This window comes from Cloeon dipterum, chromosome 4, assembly GCF_949628265.1.
Source record: "Cloeon dipterum chromosome 4, ieCloDipt1.1, whole genome shotgun sequence".
NCBI classification, from domain to species: domain Eukaryota; kingdom Metazoa; phylum Arthropoda; class Insecta; order Ephemeroptera; family Baetidae; genus Cloeon; species Cloeon dipterum.
In genome coordinates, this window is record NC_088789.1 from 20776889 (window position 1) to 20797234 (window position 20346).

Sequence of the window (20346 nt, forward strand, 5' to 3'; positions counted from 1 at the left end):
TTATATTTTAAATAATCATTAAATATCTCCACTGAAACATGGAATTTTCAAGTCCCTGTAGCACACGGTAAGTTAAAAATTTTGACGACTTTTTGAATCTAAAAATATATTTATAGATAATTTGCGGAGATTTGAACAATTTTATTAATTTAATTAATCTAAAAATAAATTAACATCTCAGTTACTCAATTTACCGATAGATTTCAGGTAATTTTAAAATAAAACAAGGAGTTTGTATGTACATGTTTTGTAAAAATGGAGTGAATTTTTATTGTTAGTTGCTCGGACGGCGTCTCATGAGGGATGATTGTCTCGCTGGATAATCAATCAAAATACACATTAATTACACGATAAAAACTAATATTAATCAATACATGATAAAAAGAGTCGTCAAGTCTTAATGTGTAAATTTTTCACGAGCGGCACTTTAATTGCATGCAATATTGTTCATGTGGGTTGCAAAAACGGCTGCAACAACAGTTCTTTCTGGGTTTCGGGTTGGGGGGGGGGGCAACGGCCGCTCGGCGCTGAGGCGTGGGTCGAATCACAGCAGTCTTATCGATAAGAGGGTGGCTTTGGCCGGTCAAATGAGTCTCTCCTCGGGCGGCGGCTTCAGCACGTGGTCCAGCTCGAGCCGCGGATTGCAGTACTCCTGCTGCGACGGGCTGTACGTACCGCGGGTGGCACGCTTCTTGCGCGCCAGCGACACGAACACGACCAGCGCGATGAATGCGATCAGCAGCAGCACGCACACGATCGGCACCACGATCAGGGCGATGTCCACTCCCGGGCCTGGTGGCGAGGTTTCTGTTGGCTGAAACAGATAAAAATAGTGTCCTCTAATTATAAATTCTGCAAAGTAAAACTGATTCTTCTGAAACTGATATTCTAAGTAAAATTTTCGACCTTCAAGGTCAATGTTTTTTCCAGACATTAACAGGCGATTGTAAAAACTAAAAACAAATTGATTTTTTTTATGGTTAACGTTTTTCCTTTTCTCTAAATTCAAGCAAGAAAAATACAAACTAAAATAATAACTGTTATCACCGAGTGTCTGTAATGCTTTTAGGCACAAATGGAGCAATTTTGACATGTTAAGGTTAATCTTTATGTCACTTCGGACCATCTAACACATCTAAAACATCCTCAAAACAATTCATCTCAATTTTAACTATAGTTACAAAAAACACCTCTAAAAAGAAAAGTTGTTTAAATGTTGAGAAAACCAACTTGTTCTTATCTTTTAAATTTATAGTGAAGAATCGCAATATTGTGTCATCTTTTATCACTTACATTTTATAACGATATTTTTATCAGAATTAAACAGCTATTAGCAAATCGTAATTCAATTGATAAATCAATAGACGATTTTTGAATCATCAAAGCACTTACCTGATCGCAGTTGGTTCCAGTGAATCCAGTGGTGCAGTTGCATGTGTAAAGTGGCGTCTCTCCGTCGCAATTTTCTTCACATTGTCCGTTTGAGCACGGGTTTGTCGGGAAACATGGATTATCCAATGAGCACATTGGACCGCACTTGTTGGGATCATTGCATTTGCATTCGTAGCTACCTATAGTGTTAATGCATTCACCGGCGTTACCGCAGACTCCGCGAGTATCACACTCATTGACGTCGTTCTGGCAGCTGGGACCTTCGAACCTACAATTTCACTTTGAGAAGACCATTTGAAAGCTTGTTTGCGAGTGAATTACCCAAATTTGCAAGTGCACGAGTACGTGGCCAGCCCGTCTCGACATGTTCCTCCGTTCTGGCAAGGGTCTGTTTGGCACTCGTTGATTTCCCGCTCGCAGAATACACCCTCAAACCCAGGCAGGCAGACGCATTTTGGGGTCACGGTGTCACAGACAGCGTTGTTGCTGCACGGCGTCGTCTCGCAGAAGACAGATTTGCAGTGGAATCCCTCAAAACCGGGCAGGCATTCGCAAGTGAAGTTGTCTCCAGACAAAACGTCTATAGTAAAGAGAACAAAAGAAATCTTAGTAAAAGAAAATTTACTGTATAGAAAATTCAATTGAAAATTGGGCTCTTCGTTCAACTACAGACTTTAACAATACTTGAAGAAATTTATTTTCCATTCCTTTTTTTTCAATAAATAATAACTAATTCATACTTGGCGTGTCGATGCATTTGGCGTTGTTGAAGCAGGGATTGTTCTCGCAGGTGACTTTGCGTGGGCTCTCACATCTGTCCCCCACAAACTCCTCAGGGCACTCGCACCTGAACGCAGCCAGTTCATCGAAGCAGGTGCCGTTGTTCTCACAGGGCGAGCTTTCGCATTCGTTCGTGTCGAATTCGCAACTGTCAACGTATCCCAAGTTAAATTAAAGATTATCCTTTTTTTGGGAAAATTTCATAAATCTTACTTGACTCCTTCAAAGCCAGGTCGGCAGAGGCAGGTGTAGTTGGCAATGCCGTCGATGCAGGTGGCGTTGTTGATGCACATGTTGGTTGAGCACTCGTCGATGTTGACGTCGCAGGTGCGTCCGTTGAAGCCCTCGAGGCAGGCGCACTCGTACGAGTCCTCGGCGTTTTTGCACGAGGCTCCATTCTCACACTCCTCATTGAAGCACAGCGAACAGTTCAGCTGAGGTGCGACGCTAGAATTCAAGTTCCAGTGGCGAGACTTGTCCGACAGGGTGACCTAAAAGTGAAAAATAAAAATTAGTGTGAAGCTGAATAACATAACAGAATATCTTTTCAAAACTTTTAAACTATGCAAATAGGAAAGAGGGGGGGAATAAAATTTAATAATAGTTATTATACCGGGCTGCATTTTTTTAAATTTTATCGTTTTTAATAATTTTTGCAAATTTCTTTCAGGCCACATGTTTTGTCCATATTTTTTTTAAATAGTTAGTTATTTTTGCCCATAGCCTTGACTGTAGAGCTCTAAGGAAGGACAGAAAATTATGGCGAAATGCAAGGTAGCAAGAGCACTTTATCAATTTTAAACGACGAATAATTTATTAAAGAGTACCTTTTCAGGAGTGAAGAAGGGTAGGAGGACCCCCGACACCTTGATGGCACCGAGACAGCCTCTGTAGTCGCGGGCAACCTCGATGTGTCCGGTATGAAGCAGTTGCTTGAACTCCTCTATCGGCACCGGAGTCTCGCTGACGCCCGAAGAGCCGCCAGCGCTGATCACCAATTTGTCCATGGTGTCGGTTTGCAGGACCAGGTGGGTCCAGTTGCCAATGTCAAAGAGCTCGCCACTCCAGGCCAAGTTCCAATCTTGTACGCGTGCCGTGACCTCGATTTTTTGGATGGCTGATCTATCGGTGATTTTGATGACAATATAGTCACCCTCTCCTTCCTCTGTCTCTGGGCCGCGCAAAGTTAGCAGCTCGCCAGTGAACATCGAGCGGAAATCAATTGCAATCTGGAGAAGAAACAAGAAAATAATTTAGTTTTATTTTCCTTAGGAAAAGAATGTTACTAATCTAGAAAATAAAATATTTAAAAATTAATAAAGCTCACTTTTCCTTGCCCCCACCACGGGTCAGGGCGCTCTGGTGGTTGGAAGAGCAAAGGCGGGTGGCGGCCGTCGAACGTCGCCTGTGACACACACTCAAATCCTGCGTCAACGTCCATACACTGGGTATCAGTGGGGCAATTGTTGAGCCGGCAAAACTCCATCTCGAGACAGGTCTTGCCCTTGTAGCCGACCTGACAGTCACATTCAAAGTCGTTCCAGGTGACCCGACAAGTTCCTCCGTTGGCGCAAGGTTCGTCTCTGCAGTTGTCGTCGGACAGCACGCCTTCCAAAACCGAATTGGGCTCAAATACAACCTCACCAAACGGAGGGGGAACCTGAGAAGTTATAACACACATACAATTTAATTTATTTTTGGTAGGAAAGTTGATTTGGGAAAAAGCGTCATAGAAAATTCTACAACAAAAAATTAAAATTAAATGAAATTACCTGCGACACTTTCAATGGGAAGAACTCAACGGCGAAGGTGTAGGTACCGTTGGACAGCTGCACGTCCTGTAGGATACCTTTGAAAGGTACGTTCGCACTGCCTGAGGGGACGTCGATTAAGGCGGCTGGCGTGCCGGCCTGCCGCACCGTCCGCACTGGTTCAGTGGACGGCGCATCCAGAGATGGTCTACCACCCAGGTAGAGAACGGGCGCATTCAGGTTCGCGCCGAAAGGATAGGTCTTACGAAGGTATTCCGTGTTGTTAATGCGCACGGTCACCAGCGTCAGGTTGCGCACCACCTCGATCAGGTGGAGGTAGCCGTCATCCAGCCTTGTGCCTCCCACATGGTAGCTTTCGCTGTTGTTCAGGTTCACGTGAACTGACAACTCGCCCTTTTCCAGTTGTGCCCAAATCACCTGGAAAATTTAGATATGGTTTTGACTTAATGAGGAATATTTTTTAACCTTTTTGATATTGACAATCTACGATTTAGAAAGGTGAAAATTTTAAAATACAAAATATTTAAGTATTTGAATTATTGCCAGAACAGAAAAAAGGAAGAACGCGCGGTACATAATTGATGGAATTAAATTTTAAATTTAAGTATGGCTTAATATAGCGTTGAAATGAATTTTTTCATGTCAAATTTTTACTAATAGCTATAGCCATCCTGAATTAATTTACAATCAGAGTTATGCCATTTAATTGGTAATTTGAAATTTAAATTATTGTTTTGAAACGCAATATTTTAGAGTTTTAAAAGTAAGTGATGTGTTTATTTTGCATTATTTAAAATGAAAATATTCTTCAATTACCAAAGGGTTATTCTTTGATGAACCAATTTTAAGAAAGCGATAAAGAGGAAAAAATAATTTTGCTTACCGTATCACTATCTACGGCTCCAAGATGGAAAAGAACTCCGTCGGGCTTCCGCGTTCGCACAAACATGGAAATTGCCACCACCTGGCGAAGGCCTCGTCTGGCCTCTTCACTCGCGTTCACCGACACAAAGCCTTCTACCGTGTTTTCACGCCCAAATGTAGCCGCCGTCATTTCTAAAAATAAATAAAGCACTTAAAAATCACGAAATATTTTCAACCAAGCGACGTGTTTACCATGCTGACAAGTAATTCCTAATCGCGGTCGTTGACAGGCGCAAGAAAAAGTCTTCCAGAGATCTGTACACGTTCCACCAGCTTCGCAAGGGTTTGGCTTGCACTGTTCTATGCGTTGGCAGCCCGCCTCGACGCTGTAGTGTGTCACGTGAGCGACGTCTCCTTGATCTTCGTCCGCAGGAGCACTGCCAGCGACTGCAGGCGGCAAAACCCATTTGCCGTTCACTACGACATCCTCCATGCAGCCCACGAAATTCACCTTGTGGAACGAAATACCACCCAACCTGAAAAAAATTAAATATAGAACAAATTATAAAGTGAAAGCCAAAATAGTTGATTTATCCGCTCAAAATCAAATCAGGTTACAATTTCATAATTTTTTCCAGAAAAATATCAGTTTCAGTTTGAAACTTTTACGCTATCTAAAAATTTGAATCAACAAAAATATATCAAAATTTAATGAGTTCTGCTTAAGATTAAAAATATAAGCGAATACTTTCTTATTCTTTTTTCAATGCACACCTAACATTATATATATATATTAAAAAGCGTAAATTTTCACCTTGTCGTGTTGAACACATTGGTAGTAGCATTCTCCCCCAACTGAATGGGATAAATGCTCTGCTCGTCCAGCGCAGAGAGGACAACGTGGCTCGCATTGATGGACATGAAAACGTGCTTCCACTCTCCGTCGTTAAGTCCCGACCCGATGAACACGCCGTCGATGCGGTTCAACAGGTCCGTGTTGAGGTTCAGCCTGCCATTTACGAGCTCCAGGAAGAAAAGGCTTCTTAGGCTCACTCCGGCAATGAGCTGGCCATACCTGAGGGTGGTGCGGAAGCGGAACGAGATGTCGTAGCCCTCTTCGCGATAAGTAGGCACCAGCACCAAACTTGAATTGTTGATGAATGAGATAGTGGTAGCCTTGCTGCAGGTCCGTCCGTGGAAGCCCTTGGGGCAGGTGCAGTTGAAGCGGTGGTCTGTCTCGCCCGACAGCCACGCGTGACACGTCCCGTTGTTTTTGCACTGCTCCTCGCCTTCTTCCCCAACGCAACCAGTCAAGAGGACACTGCAGTTGCGTCCGCCGTAGCCTTCGAAGCACTCGCACATATAATCAGCCTGAAATCAGAGGCAAATTTTTTTTATTTAAACTGAGACCTAACAACTTTACTCAAGCAGCAAAAATTAAATAAGCTTTTAGAGCATATAACATATATGTGCAATATTTTCTCTACAGATATGAGCCTTAGAATATCTTCATATTTAATGTATTTATTGTACTAACCATTGCAAGAATAAAAAAGAATAATAATAATTTATTTAAAAAATCCCTTCATTAAAAATAGATAAAAACAAACCTGAAGATCCCTGCAGGTGCCTTGAACGCACGGTTCAGATTCGCATTCGTTGACGTCAGTCTCGCAGTGCACGCCAGAGTAGCCCTTATCACACTTGCACTCGTAGGAATTCAACAGGTCCTGACACAAACCATGCTGGCAGGGTGACGACTCGCACTCGTCGATGTTGATCTGGCACGTGATGCCCTGCGTCCCTGGAGGACACTTGCACACGAAGCCAGAAGCGTTCTCATAGGTGAACTGATCTGGGATAATTCCGTAGAGCGAAGCGTCTGGCGGATACTGCGACTGGTCCGACAGCTCGACGCAGGTTCCGTTGTACTGGCACGGCATGGAATCGCACTCACGAATGTCGATCTCGCAGTGAATGCCTGTGTAGCCTCCATGACACCTGCAGTTGAAGCCGTTTACCTACAAATAAAATTTTTAATCAATCTGTTGTGAAATTCGAGTGCAACACTCACAAGGTCCACGCAAGTTCCGCCGTTCTGGCAAATTCCAAGTGTGCAGTCGTCGATGTTAGTTTCACACGAGTCACCTTCAAAGCCGGTATTGCCGCAGTCGCACTGGTAGGAGTCGATGCCGTCGATGCACTTGCCGCCGTTCAAACAAGGCGAGGACTGGCAGTCGTCGATGTTGATCTCGCAAAACAGACCGATGATGCCTTTGGGACACACGCAGGTCACAGAAGCAACACCATCGATGCAGGTGCCTCCGTTTTGGCACGGCCCGGACAGACAGTCGTCGATGTTGGTCTCACACTCCTTGCCTGAAAACAATTCTCTAATTCAGCACCAAGGCCTAAAAATTCCCATCGCTTCCTCACCTGTGTAGCCAGGCTGGCAGGTGCAGTTAAAGCCGTTCACCATGTTGGTGCACAGGGCACCGTTCTTGCATGGGTGCGAAAGGCACTCATCAAAGTCGAGGTCGCAGTGCGTCCCAGAAAAACCTGGCCGGCAGAAGCAGTCATATCCGCCAAGACGGTCAACGCAGATGCCGTTGTTGCAGAGGTTGGCCGTGCGGTTGCACTCGTCGATGTTGTCCATGCACAAAGGGCCGGTCCACTCCTCAGTACAAATGCAAGTGTAGTTTGTCACGCCGTCTCGACATGTGGCCCCGTTCGCACACCTGAAAACAATTTTTACTTTTATAATCTCTATATTTTAATATATTATTACCCTAAAAATTTATAATTCTAATACTTATTAATTGCAAAAAGCATTTGCATAAGAGATCATAACCAAAAATTAAACTTATAAAAAAATGAAATTAGTTTCAAGCCATATCAAATTCTCAAAATAATAAACTTTTATCAGTTAAAATTTTATTATGTCTGTTTTTTGATGAATTTAAAAAAATACCTGTGGTCGACACAGTGGTCCATGTCCTCGGTGCAGTTAGGCCCGCGGAACCCTTCTGGGCAACGGCATTCGTGCCCATTGACCAAGTCGACGCACACCTTTCCATCCTCGCACTGCCTGCCGAGGCAGTCATTAACATTGCTCTCGCACTGCAGACCCTCGAATCCGGCGGGGCACTCGCAGTAGAAGCCACCAGAGTCCTTTTCCTTGCACGAGGCGCCGTTCTGGCAGGTGCAGTCAGCGTTGAGCACCAGGGCACGCTCGCAACGCTCGCCGTTCCAGCCGTCGGAGCAGCTGCACGTGCCGTCAGCCAGGCACGAGCCACCGTTTTGGCAGGTGCACAGCTCCATTCGGTTCTGGCACTGCACCCCTGTGGAGAAGAAGGTCGGATTAGCCGGTGCGCCCCTAAAATCCTCAACCCCAACACCAACACTGAGCTGAAGCACATGAAAAGCGACATGCGGGGAAAGGGTTGGTGGTTAGAGGGTGGCGTGGTCTTGACTTCACACGTGTGAGTGCAATCGGTTAACAAGATGGAAAGAGAGAGATGAATTATTCAATGAGTCAACGGAGGCAGCCTCCAGGAAGAATAAGTACCTGTAAATCCAGGCAGGCAGTGGCACTTGTACGGAGATGCAGAGCTGGAGTCGCAGGTGCCTTCGTTCAGGCACGGCGCTGACAGACACGCGTTCTCTGCGTTGTCGCAAAACGGGCCGCTAAAGCCCGCTGTGCAGAAACACTCAAAACCATTCGCCTGCAACCAAAGTAGAAAATAAATTTTGCATTCAGTAATTACATAAAAAAGAAATTTAAAAATAATCAAAAAAGAAATTTTGAAGAAATAGAAATTAACGTTATTGCTTTACTCTGCGTGGAGCTCACAAGGATATTTATGTTAAAAGACCCTCGTGGGGCCTATGGAGCTGTAGAACAAAAACATGGAATTTAATTTTTGGTTTTAAATTTTTTTCTCACCGTTCCCTCGCAAGTAGCTCCGTTGTGGCAAGGCTCAGAGCTGCAGTCTCGATAGATCTCGCAGAAAGGCCCTGTCACCTGTTGGGGACACTGACAGCCCTGCGAGGTGCAGTTGCCTTGGTTGAGACAGATTTTATTGTTGAACTCGCACTCAGCCATTTCGCACGCCAGGCCGAAAAAGCCAGGTGGGCACCTGCACTCGAAGGAGCTGCCCAAATCGGTGCACAAGCCGTTGTTCCTGCACGGCGACGATGCGCACGGTGGCGTGCAACCCGCAACGCCAGGGGCGCACACGCACTCGTAGCCGCCTCTCTTGTCAATGCAAGTTGCTCCTTCGCTGCAAGGATTTGAACTGCACTCGTCAATATTCTGCGAATGAAATATACAGCGTTAAAATTTTATTAAAAGGACAGAATTTAATCTTACTTGTTCACAATTTTGTCCTCCAAATCCAGATTTGCACTGACAAAGATAGCCTCCGTATGTATCGAAGCAAGTGCCACCATTTAGACAAGGTTTATGTCTACATTCGTCTACATTTCGCTCACAGCGATCCCCCTCATACCTAGAGTTAGGAGAAAACACGTTTTAACATTAAATACTACAGTCCGTCTGCCGTTGTTTGTAATCCGGTTTAAAAACCAAAAACTAATCCCTCGAGTATGCTACTCCTCTGAGCCGTGCATTTCTAATCAATATTTTGACTTTGGAGACTCACCCTGTGTGCTCGCACCGACATCTGAAGCCAGCCAACTGCAGTTCTTCGCAGACGCCGCCGTTCAGACAAGTGTCTGGCGGGCACTGAAGGATGAATTCCTCGCACTCTGCGCCTCTGAAGCCATCCGGACACAGGCATTGGATGCCTCCGGACGCGTTGACGGCGCACGAGCCACCGTTTTGGCACGGGCTGTCGCACTTGGTGAACTCGCAAACCTGTCCAAGGCGGTCGGCCGGACATTGGCAGCTGAAGGAGCCGTTGTGGTGGTCGAAGCACGAGGAGCCTTCGCCGCAGGGATTTCCGTTCTTTGAGAAGCAAGACGTCCCTAAGAGGATAATGCAATTATGGTTTTGTCCTTGAAAATCGAAAATTTATTCAGCGTCAGAAATTAGGATGTAGGCAGACATAGCTGGCTCAAAATATATGTATAAAAAACATGAAATTTACTTGTGCAACTTGTAAAGTTCTCAAGTATGAAATGAAATGAATCTTTATCTGATGCCGGATCAAGCTTCCTGCTTAAGACATGGGAAAGAGAAACTGCGTTTCATTGAGGTGAATCATTTGATTATTTGTGTCTGTATGCCGTAATCAATTCAGTCACTGCAATTACTGCAACATTTTCAGCAGTGACGTTTATGATGAGATAGCGATTAAACTTGAAACAGGATGGAAGGCCATATTTTCAACCATTGCGGTATTAGAATGTGTAAAACGATTTAGCATTATAATTTGCCCCAATTGGTTGCTAAGCTAAGACCGTTCAAGCCGAGTGATTCATTTTCACACGTACAACGCTATGAGCGAGAATGCCAAAAAATCGCGTTCACATAGTCACGCGAAGCAGTGCGCGCATACATTGCTTCTTGTGTGTCACACACTTTCGCGAGTAAGTAATCCTCGTTTCAGCGAAGCCCTGCAAGCAGCCTTTCATTTATGCAACCGTCGCATCGGTCGAAAAATAGCCGCGACAAAACGGCAGATGGGCAAAAGCACGGAAAAATGCTGCAACGAAAAATTCCGAAAGCTCGAACTTGTTTTGAACGTTTATAAAAATGCTTTGGCCATGCGTGTCCGGCTGCTTAATCACCAAATTGCTTAGAAAAATAATTGCTTCGGACTAGCGCACATCGACCCAGAAAAGCTATTTTCACCGGCGAGACCGAATCGATAAGTCTGGCATAGAAAACATCATGCAACCTGACCGGAATAATTCGAAATAGGCATCATGTCCCGCGTTTTCAATGTCACACGTTCTCACAAGGAACATGTCAGGATTTTACGATTTAGATCTTAGTAAGTGAAATCAATGAATTTGAGCACGTTTCAACGATGCTTACTACCAGGCGAAAATCTTTAATTTGATAGTGTCTGCGAATCACGGATTTTAGAAGGTGAAAAAACCCATATATTAAAAATCGCATTTTGAAAAAGGTTAATTTATGATGATGTTCCCTCTAAGACGAATGCATTTGGTCGTTTTATTTATTTATTTACTTTGAAAATGGTCCTTATAGATTTGAGAACTTGGCAAGGAAAATCACGTCAATTACAAATTTTGGATTTAACTATCCCAAAATTTCCGTGCTACATATTTATAAAATTTTAATTATTTTAAATTATTTAATCAATTAAATCTTAGCTACAAATAAAAATTTCAAATAGTTAACTGTTTTGCAACTAAAAATTAAAAAAAATCGCCCCGTGAACTTGACGCACATTACCATAATAGGCAACGCGAATCCTAACAATGTTCCTTGCCAGTGAGTATAATATGTTGTTTCTTAACTTTTATCTTACTAGGGAATTAGGTTATCAGATAATGTTCAGCGCAAAACGCTAACATGCATAATCAAGTGAGGAATAACTTAAGACGGATAAAGTAAAAAGTCTTACCTAAATCAATCTCGCAGTGCACGCCGGTAAACCTCAGTGGGCACTGGCAAACTCCGTTGGGGTCGCATTGGCCGTGCGTCCCGCATCCGCCGCACCTGTCACCTGCGCACGGACACAACACAGACATACAAACACCGCGCTAGCCACGCCATACAACATGGACAAAAAAGCGTCAAGCGGTTGCCCTTAGGGCCAGGCCCCAAATACTCACATTGCGTGTCGCAGGCGCCCCACACGGCACCGTTACTGCGTGCCTTGGAGGACAAGGGCAAGCTCGGCCCTTCGAGGATGCACCCCTCGTAGCCGCTGCCGCCAACCCACACGGTTGTCGGGTCGTCCGGTACGGCGAGATCTGGCTCGCCAGGCACGCTGACCTGCAACACGCGGGACAAAAGGGTTAGGGGTGCAGGCGGGCCTGAAATCGCAGACGGGGGACTCACGACTACCGGCGTGCCTTTGTTTCGGTTCACCTGCGGAGGCTCAAGTGTCAGTAAAATGAGCTCTTAATAATATTCACTGTGAGAAGAGGTGCTGGACTGGACGGTGAATTAAACAAGGGGAGGAATAAATGAGGGGATGAGTAAACAGATATACTTTGCATTCATTGAATTTTAATAAAGTAAATTGGTTTTGTAGAATTTTTATACAAAATTTGATTAAATTATTTAACACCAACAGTGTAAAATTATTGAGACGGTTATTTAAAATTATAATTTATCAAAAAATTAAACGCGGATTAATTTAGTGATTATTTTATAAATGAAAATCAGTTAAAGAACTCAATAATTTTGTTATTAGAAAAAGGTCTTCCAAGTCACTTAACGGAGTTTAATAATTATTACTTTTTATAAAAAATAGTTTTCCAAAAAATTAATATAGAACCAAATAATCAATGTGGAACATATTTAAATAATTTTTTATGTGGTTGCAAATCACCTCGCCGATTCCGGGGGACGAGAGGGTGATGTTGCCGAGCTTGTCGGTCAGCTCGACCGTGTGCCAGCGGTTGTCCAGCAGCCGCGAGGAGGACAACCTCGTGCTCACGCTGGTGCCGGTGGCGGACACTTGGGTTAGCATCAGCCCGTCCTGCAGCAATTCAAGCGAGAGGCCGGGCACGCCATTTCGGGCCTCCTGCCTGAACAGCGGCCCAGGTTTGCACGATTTGAAGCTGAGTCCAATGTGTGCGCCACGCAGGGACAGTGGCCGCTCCAGCAGCACCTGGATATTCGCTGAGCCATCGAAGTAGGCCTCACGATTCGGTCTGTCCACCGAGTTAAACTGGTCCGACAAGACCAACCCTGCCAGGCCCACTAGAACAGACGAAGAAAAATTCAAATGTTAGTAAACGTTTTGTGTCGGTCATTTTATGAATTTTAAATTTAAATTAAATGACAAAATTAGGGGATTTTAACAGGTTCCATTTATTTAAAAGTGTTTTATGATCAGTCTGATTAATTATATTTCTGGCAAGAAAATAAATTATTCAGAGCGTTATGAAAATGAGAAAGTATACTGAAAGAGAAGGGAGCATCAAAAATACGCGTGAGAAATGAAGACAGACGAGTGCGTTCCAATTGAAATCAAACCGACTTGCTTGCTTCCAAAAGAAAAGTGCCGCGGGGACATTCATTTATTCCAATTCCCTTTTAATAAATTTTGGAGGTCAAAGCAAAAATGCTAGAAAGGGCATCAAACCCTGCCTGCTGACGCTAATGCAAAGAAGAGAATAAATGTCTAGCGGTGGCGGTAGCACGCAAACATTTCTATTCATCAAGCAAAAAGAGCCTGAAGGGTCAATCAGGTCCGTGAAAAGTCCGCCGCCGCAGGTGGCGGAAACGCCGTTTCGAATGGCAATGCGCTCCCTGGGAGAGAATGCGCGTTGCGCGGATCGTTTACACTGAGCAAGCAGTATTTTCATAGAATCAGACGCGCCAAGCAAATTTGGCGATGTGCCTCATCGACTTTTCCACAGCTGCGCTTGAATTCGGCCGAGCGAGAAACTCACATGCGGTGTCGGCATTAATTTCGCGTTCAAAAATCCGTTCGCTTTCTTTTTCAACCTTCCCACAGTGAGAAAACTCATTAGGTGGAAACGATGATTAACCAGAACCAGTATACCGTTATTCCGATTGGAAAATCAAAAGTTTATCAATTTAAACTTAATACCATGAATCTAACACTCGAAACAGTACTAACTCTGAGAGAGGGGATATAAATATCATGTTAAATATTTTAAAAAATCTTAAAAATTTTCTTGTAACTAAATATAGAATAAATCTTAACTGTGAATTTATAAAATTAAAAACTTAAAGTGTGACTACATGGCCAATTCAAGTAGACTTTGAGGCATTATTTGAAGAGTCTTCGCTTTGCACAGTGGTATAATTAAATTATAGTTATTTGTTTGCAACATTTTAACTTCAGATTTTGCTATTTTTATCGGAAATTTATCCTTGATAAATATTTTCGTGGATCTTAATTTTAATCGTTGCAATCTATCCGATAATAGGTAACTTGCGAGATAAAAACGCTAATTTTGGCGAAACAAATTGCAATTTTGAGCAATCAGAAGCATGCAAATCTTTTTTTTTTTAAAGGAATTCCCACTGCACCCTGGTGAAATTAAGATTTGGCCAAATTATGAAAGAAAACTTTGTGCACGGGAAAGACCATTTCCCGTGAATCCCAACCAGCCACTTGCCATGCGAGTGTAATTGCACACTTCCATTCCTTGCCAGTTTGCATTTTGCAGTATCCCACATAGCTCAGGTATCTCGCATTCTACATGCAACATGTCATTTTTCAAACAAAAATTTTAAATTCAATCCTTCAAGTCGCAACCCTTTCTTCAAACTTTCAACTAGTCGTATCGAGTAGTCTGACGTTTTTCAAAGACCGTCAGTTCAGAATTCACTGCAACTAAACCTGCGGCATGAATTAATTCTGTTTTGAAAGTCGAGCACTTATACTGACAATGAGTAGGCCGGCGGGGCCGAAACTGTACCGCACGATAGCGTGGGATTATTATTTTTCCTTTCAAATTTCTCATTTTCGTAACGCCTCTGTTTTAATTTCAATTTAAAGGATTTCTTTTCGAAGAACGTACTGAGGCTCTCAAGAGAACAATTGAGAGATCTAATCGCTCGCTGTTCGACTGGCGCAGTGACTCACTCACGTGTTCGGCGCGGACACGACACAACAAAACGCACATATCGCGTTTTCCGTCTTATCACCGATGAGTTATTTCCACGCTTTATCTGACGCAGCGTGATCGCTGATTAATATTCAATTCATTTGCTCGCCGAAACCTATTCATCAGCCTGCAGGCAGTCGGCGACAGCGCACGACCGGATTCCTTCGATCCAATAACGCGCTCAACCTGTTTTCATCTTTTCTGCGCGTGCACAGACAATACAATATGTATATGTGCATGCATGCTATTGGCGTGTTGTGTGGCAAAATGATCCCATAAAATGAGTTATATAATACCGCGTTGAAAGGCGATTTACTTTACGCCCCGATCGGCCAGGGTCAGGCCGATTGCGCCTGGCAGATATTAAAGAACGAGCAAATACATTTTTCTTATGTGGCATAGAACTGGTTGATTTATTGGCCAAAGATTTGAGAAAAGGGAGAAGAGATTCAATCGTTTAATTGCATCGCCTACAATTTTAATGATTTGTCGTTAACAAAATGTGAGCTTTTAGTATTTAGTGAAATTTTAACAAACATATGGCTTTTATGCTCTACGCGGAAATAATTTCAGGTTGGTTTGCTATATTGGTGAAAATTTGAAAGGAAAAAATAAATATATAGCCCTCTTGTACTGTACACCGGCTGTTTTGGTCCCTAATAGGCCTCATCAGCGGTAATTAACTTCCAAAACAAAAGTCAGGACTATATAGCTGCAGAGAATTCTGAAACAGCGACAGTCGAAAGCGTCCAGCTTTCCTCACCGATGAGATAATTCGAAAAGAGGAGCCGACGAGTGACGAAATCTTGTCAACCTCCCACCCCTCCGATTAAATCTTCCCCCAAAAAATCAAAAGCTCAAAATTTCATCCTTTATTATGTGAAGCAATATAATTTTGAAGAATGTAATTTTGCTTTTTGTAACACGCGTATTACCTTATCTTTACAGTGTGCAATAATCAAAATTGGACAGAGTAACAGTTAAATTTTAGACTTTTCCCAATTACTCGAAAATATTGGATGGTTTTTCGATTATTTTTCGCTTCAAATCGATGCATCTTTCGGCTTGTGAATTATGAGGTGAATTCCCCTCGTTGTAAAATAAAAAATGATCTTCAACGAGGAGTCAGTGCTCGCCGCTTAATTAGCATGCTAACTTAGGAGCAGATTTTCTCGCAAATTTAAGCGGGAACTTGGGAAAATTTAACTTTTTCCAATTTTCAGAGCATGTGAAAGTTAAGGATTGAAATTATTTCTCAGAATTTTGTTGCATACGTCCACTTAAAATGTATATACATGAATATTGACCCAAAATATCCTAAAAGACATTTTTAATAGAACAAAAAAGTGTGGTTTTTTGCAAGACAGCCACTCACAATCAATTTAAGAGATTGCGCAATTACATTACATATTGTGTTAAATTACCCAACCATTTTGTTAATTTTTCTCGTTGTTCAGCACAATTTCACCAGTTTTTGTTTCATATTTATCCCAGTGTCTTTGGGTCAAAAGATTACGAAAGGCTCGTCGATATTATCATGTGTTTACTTCTGTTATCGACAGAATCCGCGGATCAAATGCCAGATAACAAGAATTGTTCGTGTCATTAATCAGAAAACAATAAAGCAACTCTCTCAATCGCGACCCTGATTTGCAATTAAATAGGAGAGGTGAGAGCGATTTTGCGGCTGCAGCGGAGAAGAGCTAGCGTGTTTTATTTATTTCATGCTTTGGCGCGGGGTCAAAAGTCTGCGTTTGTTCGAGTCGGAAGCGAAGGTGCGGGCGTTGAGATCTTTTTCTAACGGGGCACCGCAAACAAAGAGCGCCTCCTCAGCCATGACCACCTTTTTCCTTTTCGCTCTCTGGCCACACAAACGAAAAAAATTGCGATTTCATGCAAAACGCGCGCACCTTCCTCAGGGTTAATAACTCGAGGAGAAAAATTACTAATTTAATTCAAACATTTTTTCTTTTTAATTATCGCAAACTGGCTTATTTGTTGGAATAATTAGAGTCGGGTGGATAATTTTTGCGCAGGTTTGTGGTTGTGGTTTGCGGCAAGGTGCGAATAATTGTTTATTAATTATGCCTGAAGATTCGGCAACCTTGGCGGAGAGGCAGGAGAGTGAGCGGCGATAAGAAAGGTGAGTCACACGGACGAGGAGAAGCATCTCTCGCAAAGTGGGCGGAATTGCGCTCGCCGACTGATTTATTTCCACTCTTGTTTATCAGTGCACTGCACTTGGGCGAGATTCGCCGAACAGAAACAATCGCCGCATCCCTCGATATCAAAAAACGAAATTTTTCACCAACGGCATAATTAAATTAATGTAGCACGCCGCATTTTTAGAGCAAAAGGAGATTCGAAGGGGGCGTCGCAGTTGGGCTGGAACAACAATCAACGAGCGACAGGAAGTGGGCAATTTGGAAGGTGGAGGGCACACTCAGGGTCTGCAGAAGGGTCGGTGAAAGTCGCGATGAATTTAAGAGTGTTAGTTTTAACACTAAACAACGGCAAGTTAAAATTTTCCGGGTCGCGCGTCGGTGACCCAGGTGGCATGGACTCGACAGGTGGAGGCGGCAAAAATCGGACTCACCTAGGCTCAGGGCGAAAAGCAACCTGCTCGCCATATCTCAGCAGCAGGCGCCGCACATTCTCATAAATCCCGACTCTTCTTTTGTTTTCCTTTGCTTCCTCTGCTTACGGCGCCCGGAACGAAGCTCCTTCTTCCCTGCCTGTCACTTTTCACACCGACTTCTTGCCCAATGCCTGCTACCTGTCTGCCTCTCCGTGATCGGAGCTGTGGTCTTCGGCCTAGTACACCTTGCGCGCTTCGCATTCCTGCCGCCTTGGCGCCTTCGTCCCTTTTAAATTGAGTTGACGCCAGAGACCCCTATGACAGGATCACTGAAATTGGAAAAATGGCAGCCCGCACGAGGATCAGTAGCACCTTCTCGCGGATTTTAAGACCTAAATTGTAAGCAATTGCTCACCGGAGGTACTATTTTATTGACATTGATAATTATCTTGTTTCAGTCGTCGTAATGAATTTCGTCGGAGTCTTTGCAGCAGCAACGGAGGCGCCGTTGCCCCTCCCCCTTTGTCCCAGGCCCTTCCAGGACTGCCTTCGGCCGTTTTTGCCTCTCCTGGAGGGCAACCCCACGAAACTCGAGTCACTAGGCTGTCAAATGGAATGAGAATTGCCACCGAGGACAACTTCGGACAGTTTTGCACTGTTGGAGGTGAAGCATTTTGTAGCTTTTAGGATGATTATTTTGTTACGTCAAAATGACTTTTCAGTGGTCATCGACGCCGGGTGTCGCTACGAAGTCGCCTACCCTAGTGGAGTGTCCCACTTTTTAGAAAAATTGGCATTTTCAGTGAGTTACGCATAAAGATAAATCAACACGTGTTTTATTTATTTTAACAATTTGCAGTCAAGCGCCGAATATGAGGACCGTGACCACATCATGCAGGTTTTGGAGGAGCACGGTGGAATTTGCGATTGCCAGTCATCTCGAGACACATTCATCTACGCTGCATCAGCTGACACGAGAGGGGTTGACAGTGTCGTTAGTGTCCTTGCAGACACAGTCCTTCGACCGAGGCTAACAGACCAAGAAGTTGATTTCGCAAGAATGGTATTTTTTTCTCAGGTTTCATGATGTAATAACTTCTTAATATAACTGTCACTAGACAGTGCAATTCGAACTGGAAACTTTGGCTATGAGGCCTGAGCAGGAAACGATCCTGACTGATATGGTACACGCAGCTGCTTTCCAGGACAACACTCTTGGCCTGCCAAAGATCTGCCCAGAGGCCAATCTTGGCCGCATTAACCGACATACTCTTCTTTCCTTCCTTTCTAGGTGAATTAGAAATTAATTCTGACTCTTAAGAGATTTACCAGTTTAAAATTAATAAATTGACTTCTTAATTTTTCTAACCATTTTTTATTGATTCCCAGACACTTTGTGCCAGAGCGTATGGTTTTGGCGGGCGTGGGAGTTCCTCATGAGCAGCTGGTGGCCGCTGCCGAGAAGCACTTTGTTCAGAAACGGCCGGCGTGGACCAGCGGCCAGGGACCAGAGGTGGACACCTCCTTCGCGCAGTGGACCGGCGGCATTCAGCTTGATGAGACCCGTGTCCCGCAACATGCAGGCCCCTCCGGCCTGCCTGAGCTGGCACACATGGTGATTGGCCTGGAAGCTGTTGGCCACCAGGACGACGACTTTGTCGCTGTTTGCGTGCTGAATATGATGATGGGTGGTGGGGGATCCTTCAGCGCCGGCGGACCTGGAAAAGGGATGTACACGAGATTGTACACTAATGTTCTTAATAGGTCAGTATTTTTCTGTTTAAATTTATTTTCTTGTGTGAAGTTCAATGTCAATCGAAAAAAAGCGAAAAATCTGCATCACTAGATTGTTAAAAAATTAATTGGATTTCAATTTTCAGATAAATGTTGAATATAAATCAAATAAATTTAATTAATTTGGTTGTTTTCATTCCAGTTTTTGATCAAAATTAATTAACTTGTAATTAATAGCGGCTCTGAATTGCATGCTTTTTTAATTCACATTAAAAAGCTGGTAGAGATCAAATACATTTTTTTACCCTTACCGTGTCTGCAAAATTGAGGAACGCAAAATATTCCATCAGATTTTTATACAATTTAAATTTTCCTGTTTTTCCCCTCACAGTTCAGTTTCAAATTTTTTGCTTCAGATACCACTGGATGTACAACGCTACTGCTTACAACCATGCCTACTCTGACACTGGCCTCTTCTGCATCCACGCCAGTGCTCCTCCAAGTCATCTGCGACAGGTATATTTTCTGACAAAATTTTGTCACTTAACCCACTTAATGAATATTTGTATTATTCTCAGGTGGCTGAAGTGATCATCAAGGAAATGGTTGGAATGGCTGGCTCTGTTGGCAAGATGGAACTCGAGCGGGCCAAAACACAGCTTCAGTCAATGTTACTTATGAATTTGGAGGCGAGGCCTGTTATCTTTGAGGATATCGGACGACAAGTACTTGCTACTGGCGAGCGAAAACGTCCGGAATACTTCATGAAGCAAATTTGTATGTTTATTTTTGCCCATCTTTGGCATGTGGTTATTAAATTACAAACTTATTTCAGCTCAAATTAGCGAGACTGACATAGCCAGAGTTGCTAAGCGACTTTTGAAGTCATCACCTGCTGTCGCTGCCAGGGGAGACCTCTCAAAGATGCCATTACTTTCCGACCTCCAGGCAGGGCTCTTGGACGAGACTGGAAAGATGCCATCAAAACTTGGACGGGGACTCCTCTTTAGATAACTCATTAATTAAACTGTTGTTGTTGTTGGAACAAATTAAAAAATTGCATAATGTTACATCTGTGAATGCGCAATAAAATCAGAATAATCTAAGTTAAAAATGCGTTTGTTTTTAATTCTATCATCATGATTAGCTTGATTTTAAATAGAGATACTTTCCTGAATTCTATTTAGTCATACATATTGTCATTCTGAACATTTTCGTCTTCTTGAGTTTTACTGACAGATAATTATGTCAGGTGTTCCAGAACATTTAACATATTGTTTGAAAATGTTCAGAGAGTTAAAATTTTGTTACAATTAACTCTTTTGACAGAAGTCAGCAATTTTGCAACAAAATTTAATTCTTAAGAAAAAGTTAAGCAAAAAATTAATAGTATGAATAATATACAATATTGTCTTGACTGAAGCTCTAGATACTTTCTGCATTACTTATGCCCTATCCTGGTATTACCATTTC

General features: G+C 43.2%; 2 protein-coding genes across 3 annotated transcripts; one reads left to right on the forward strand and one right to left on the reverse strand.

Moving 5' to 3' along the window:
* Positions 1–231: 231 nt before the first annotated feature.
* On the reverse strand, positions 232–17351 carry crb (crumbs). 2 transcript variants are annotated; one of them, XM_065487222.1, is made up of 23 exons: positions 17158–17351; positions 12305–12678; positions 11580–11742; positions 11369–11470; positions 9473–9797; positions 9181–9319; positions 8755–9123; positions 8377–8533; positions 7780–8149; positions 7245–7546; positions 6883–7187; positions 6419–6829; positions 5623–6179; positions 5061–5344; positions 4828–5000; positions 3945–4361; positions 3500–3832; positions 3000–3401; positions 2386–2663; positions 2133–2320; positions 1714–1972; positions 1393–1660; positions 232–814 (listed from the first exon to the last, which is right to left on the reverse strand). In XM_065487222.1, the coding sequence occupies exons 1-23, from the start codon at positions 17189–17191 to the stop codon at positions 584–586; spliced, it is 6441 nt and encodes a 2146-aa protein (XP_065343294.1). In that variant the 5' UTR covers positions 17192–17351; the 3' UTR covers positions 232–583. The 2 variants fall into 2 exon arrangements, with proteins under 2 accessions (XP_065343294.1, XP_065343295.1); XM_065487223.1 differs by lacking the exons at positions 8377–8533; positions 8755–9123; positions 9181–9319; positions 9473–9797; positions 11369–11470 and having other exon boundaries at positions 17158–17350.
* A 36-nt stretch (positions 17352–17387) lies between these two features.
* LOC135941640 (mitochondrial-processing peptidase subunit alpha) lies at positions 17388–19987 on the forward strand. The gene is made up of 9 exons (XM_065487224.1): positions 17388–17538; positions 17598–17803; positions 17862–17941; positions 17999–18202; positions 18258–18430; positions 18529–18903; positions 19290–19389; positions 19452–19650; positions 19709–19987. The coding sequence occupies exons 1-9, from the start codon at positions 17483–17485 to the stop codon at positions 19885–19887; spliced, it is 1572 nt and encodes a 523-aa protein (XP_065343296.1). The 5' UTR covers positions 17388–17482; the 3' UTR covers positions 19888–19987.
* The last annotated feature ends 359 nt before the right edge of the window (positions 19988–20346 follow it).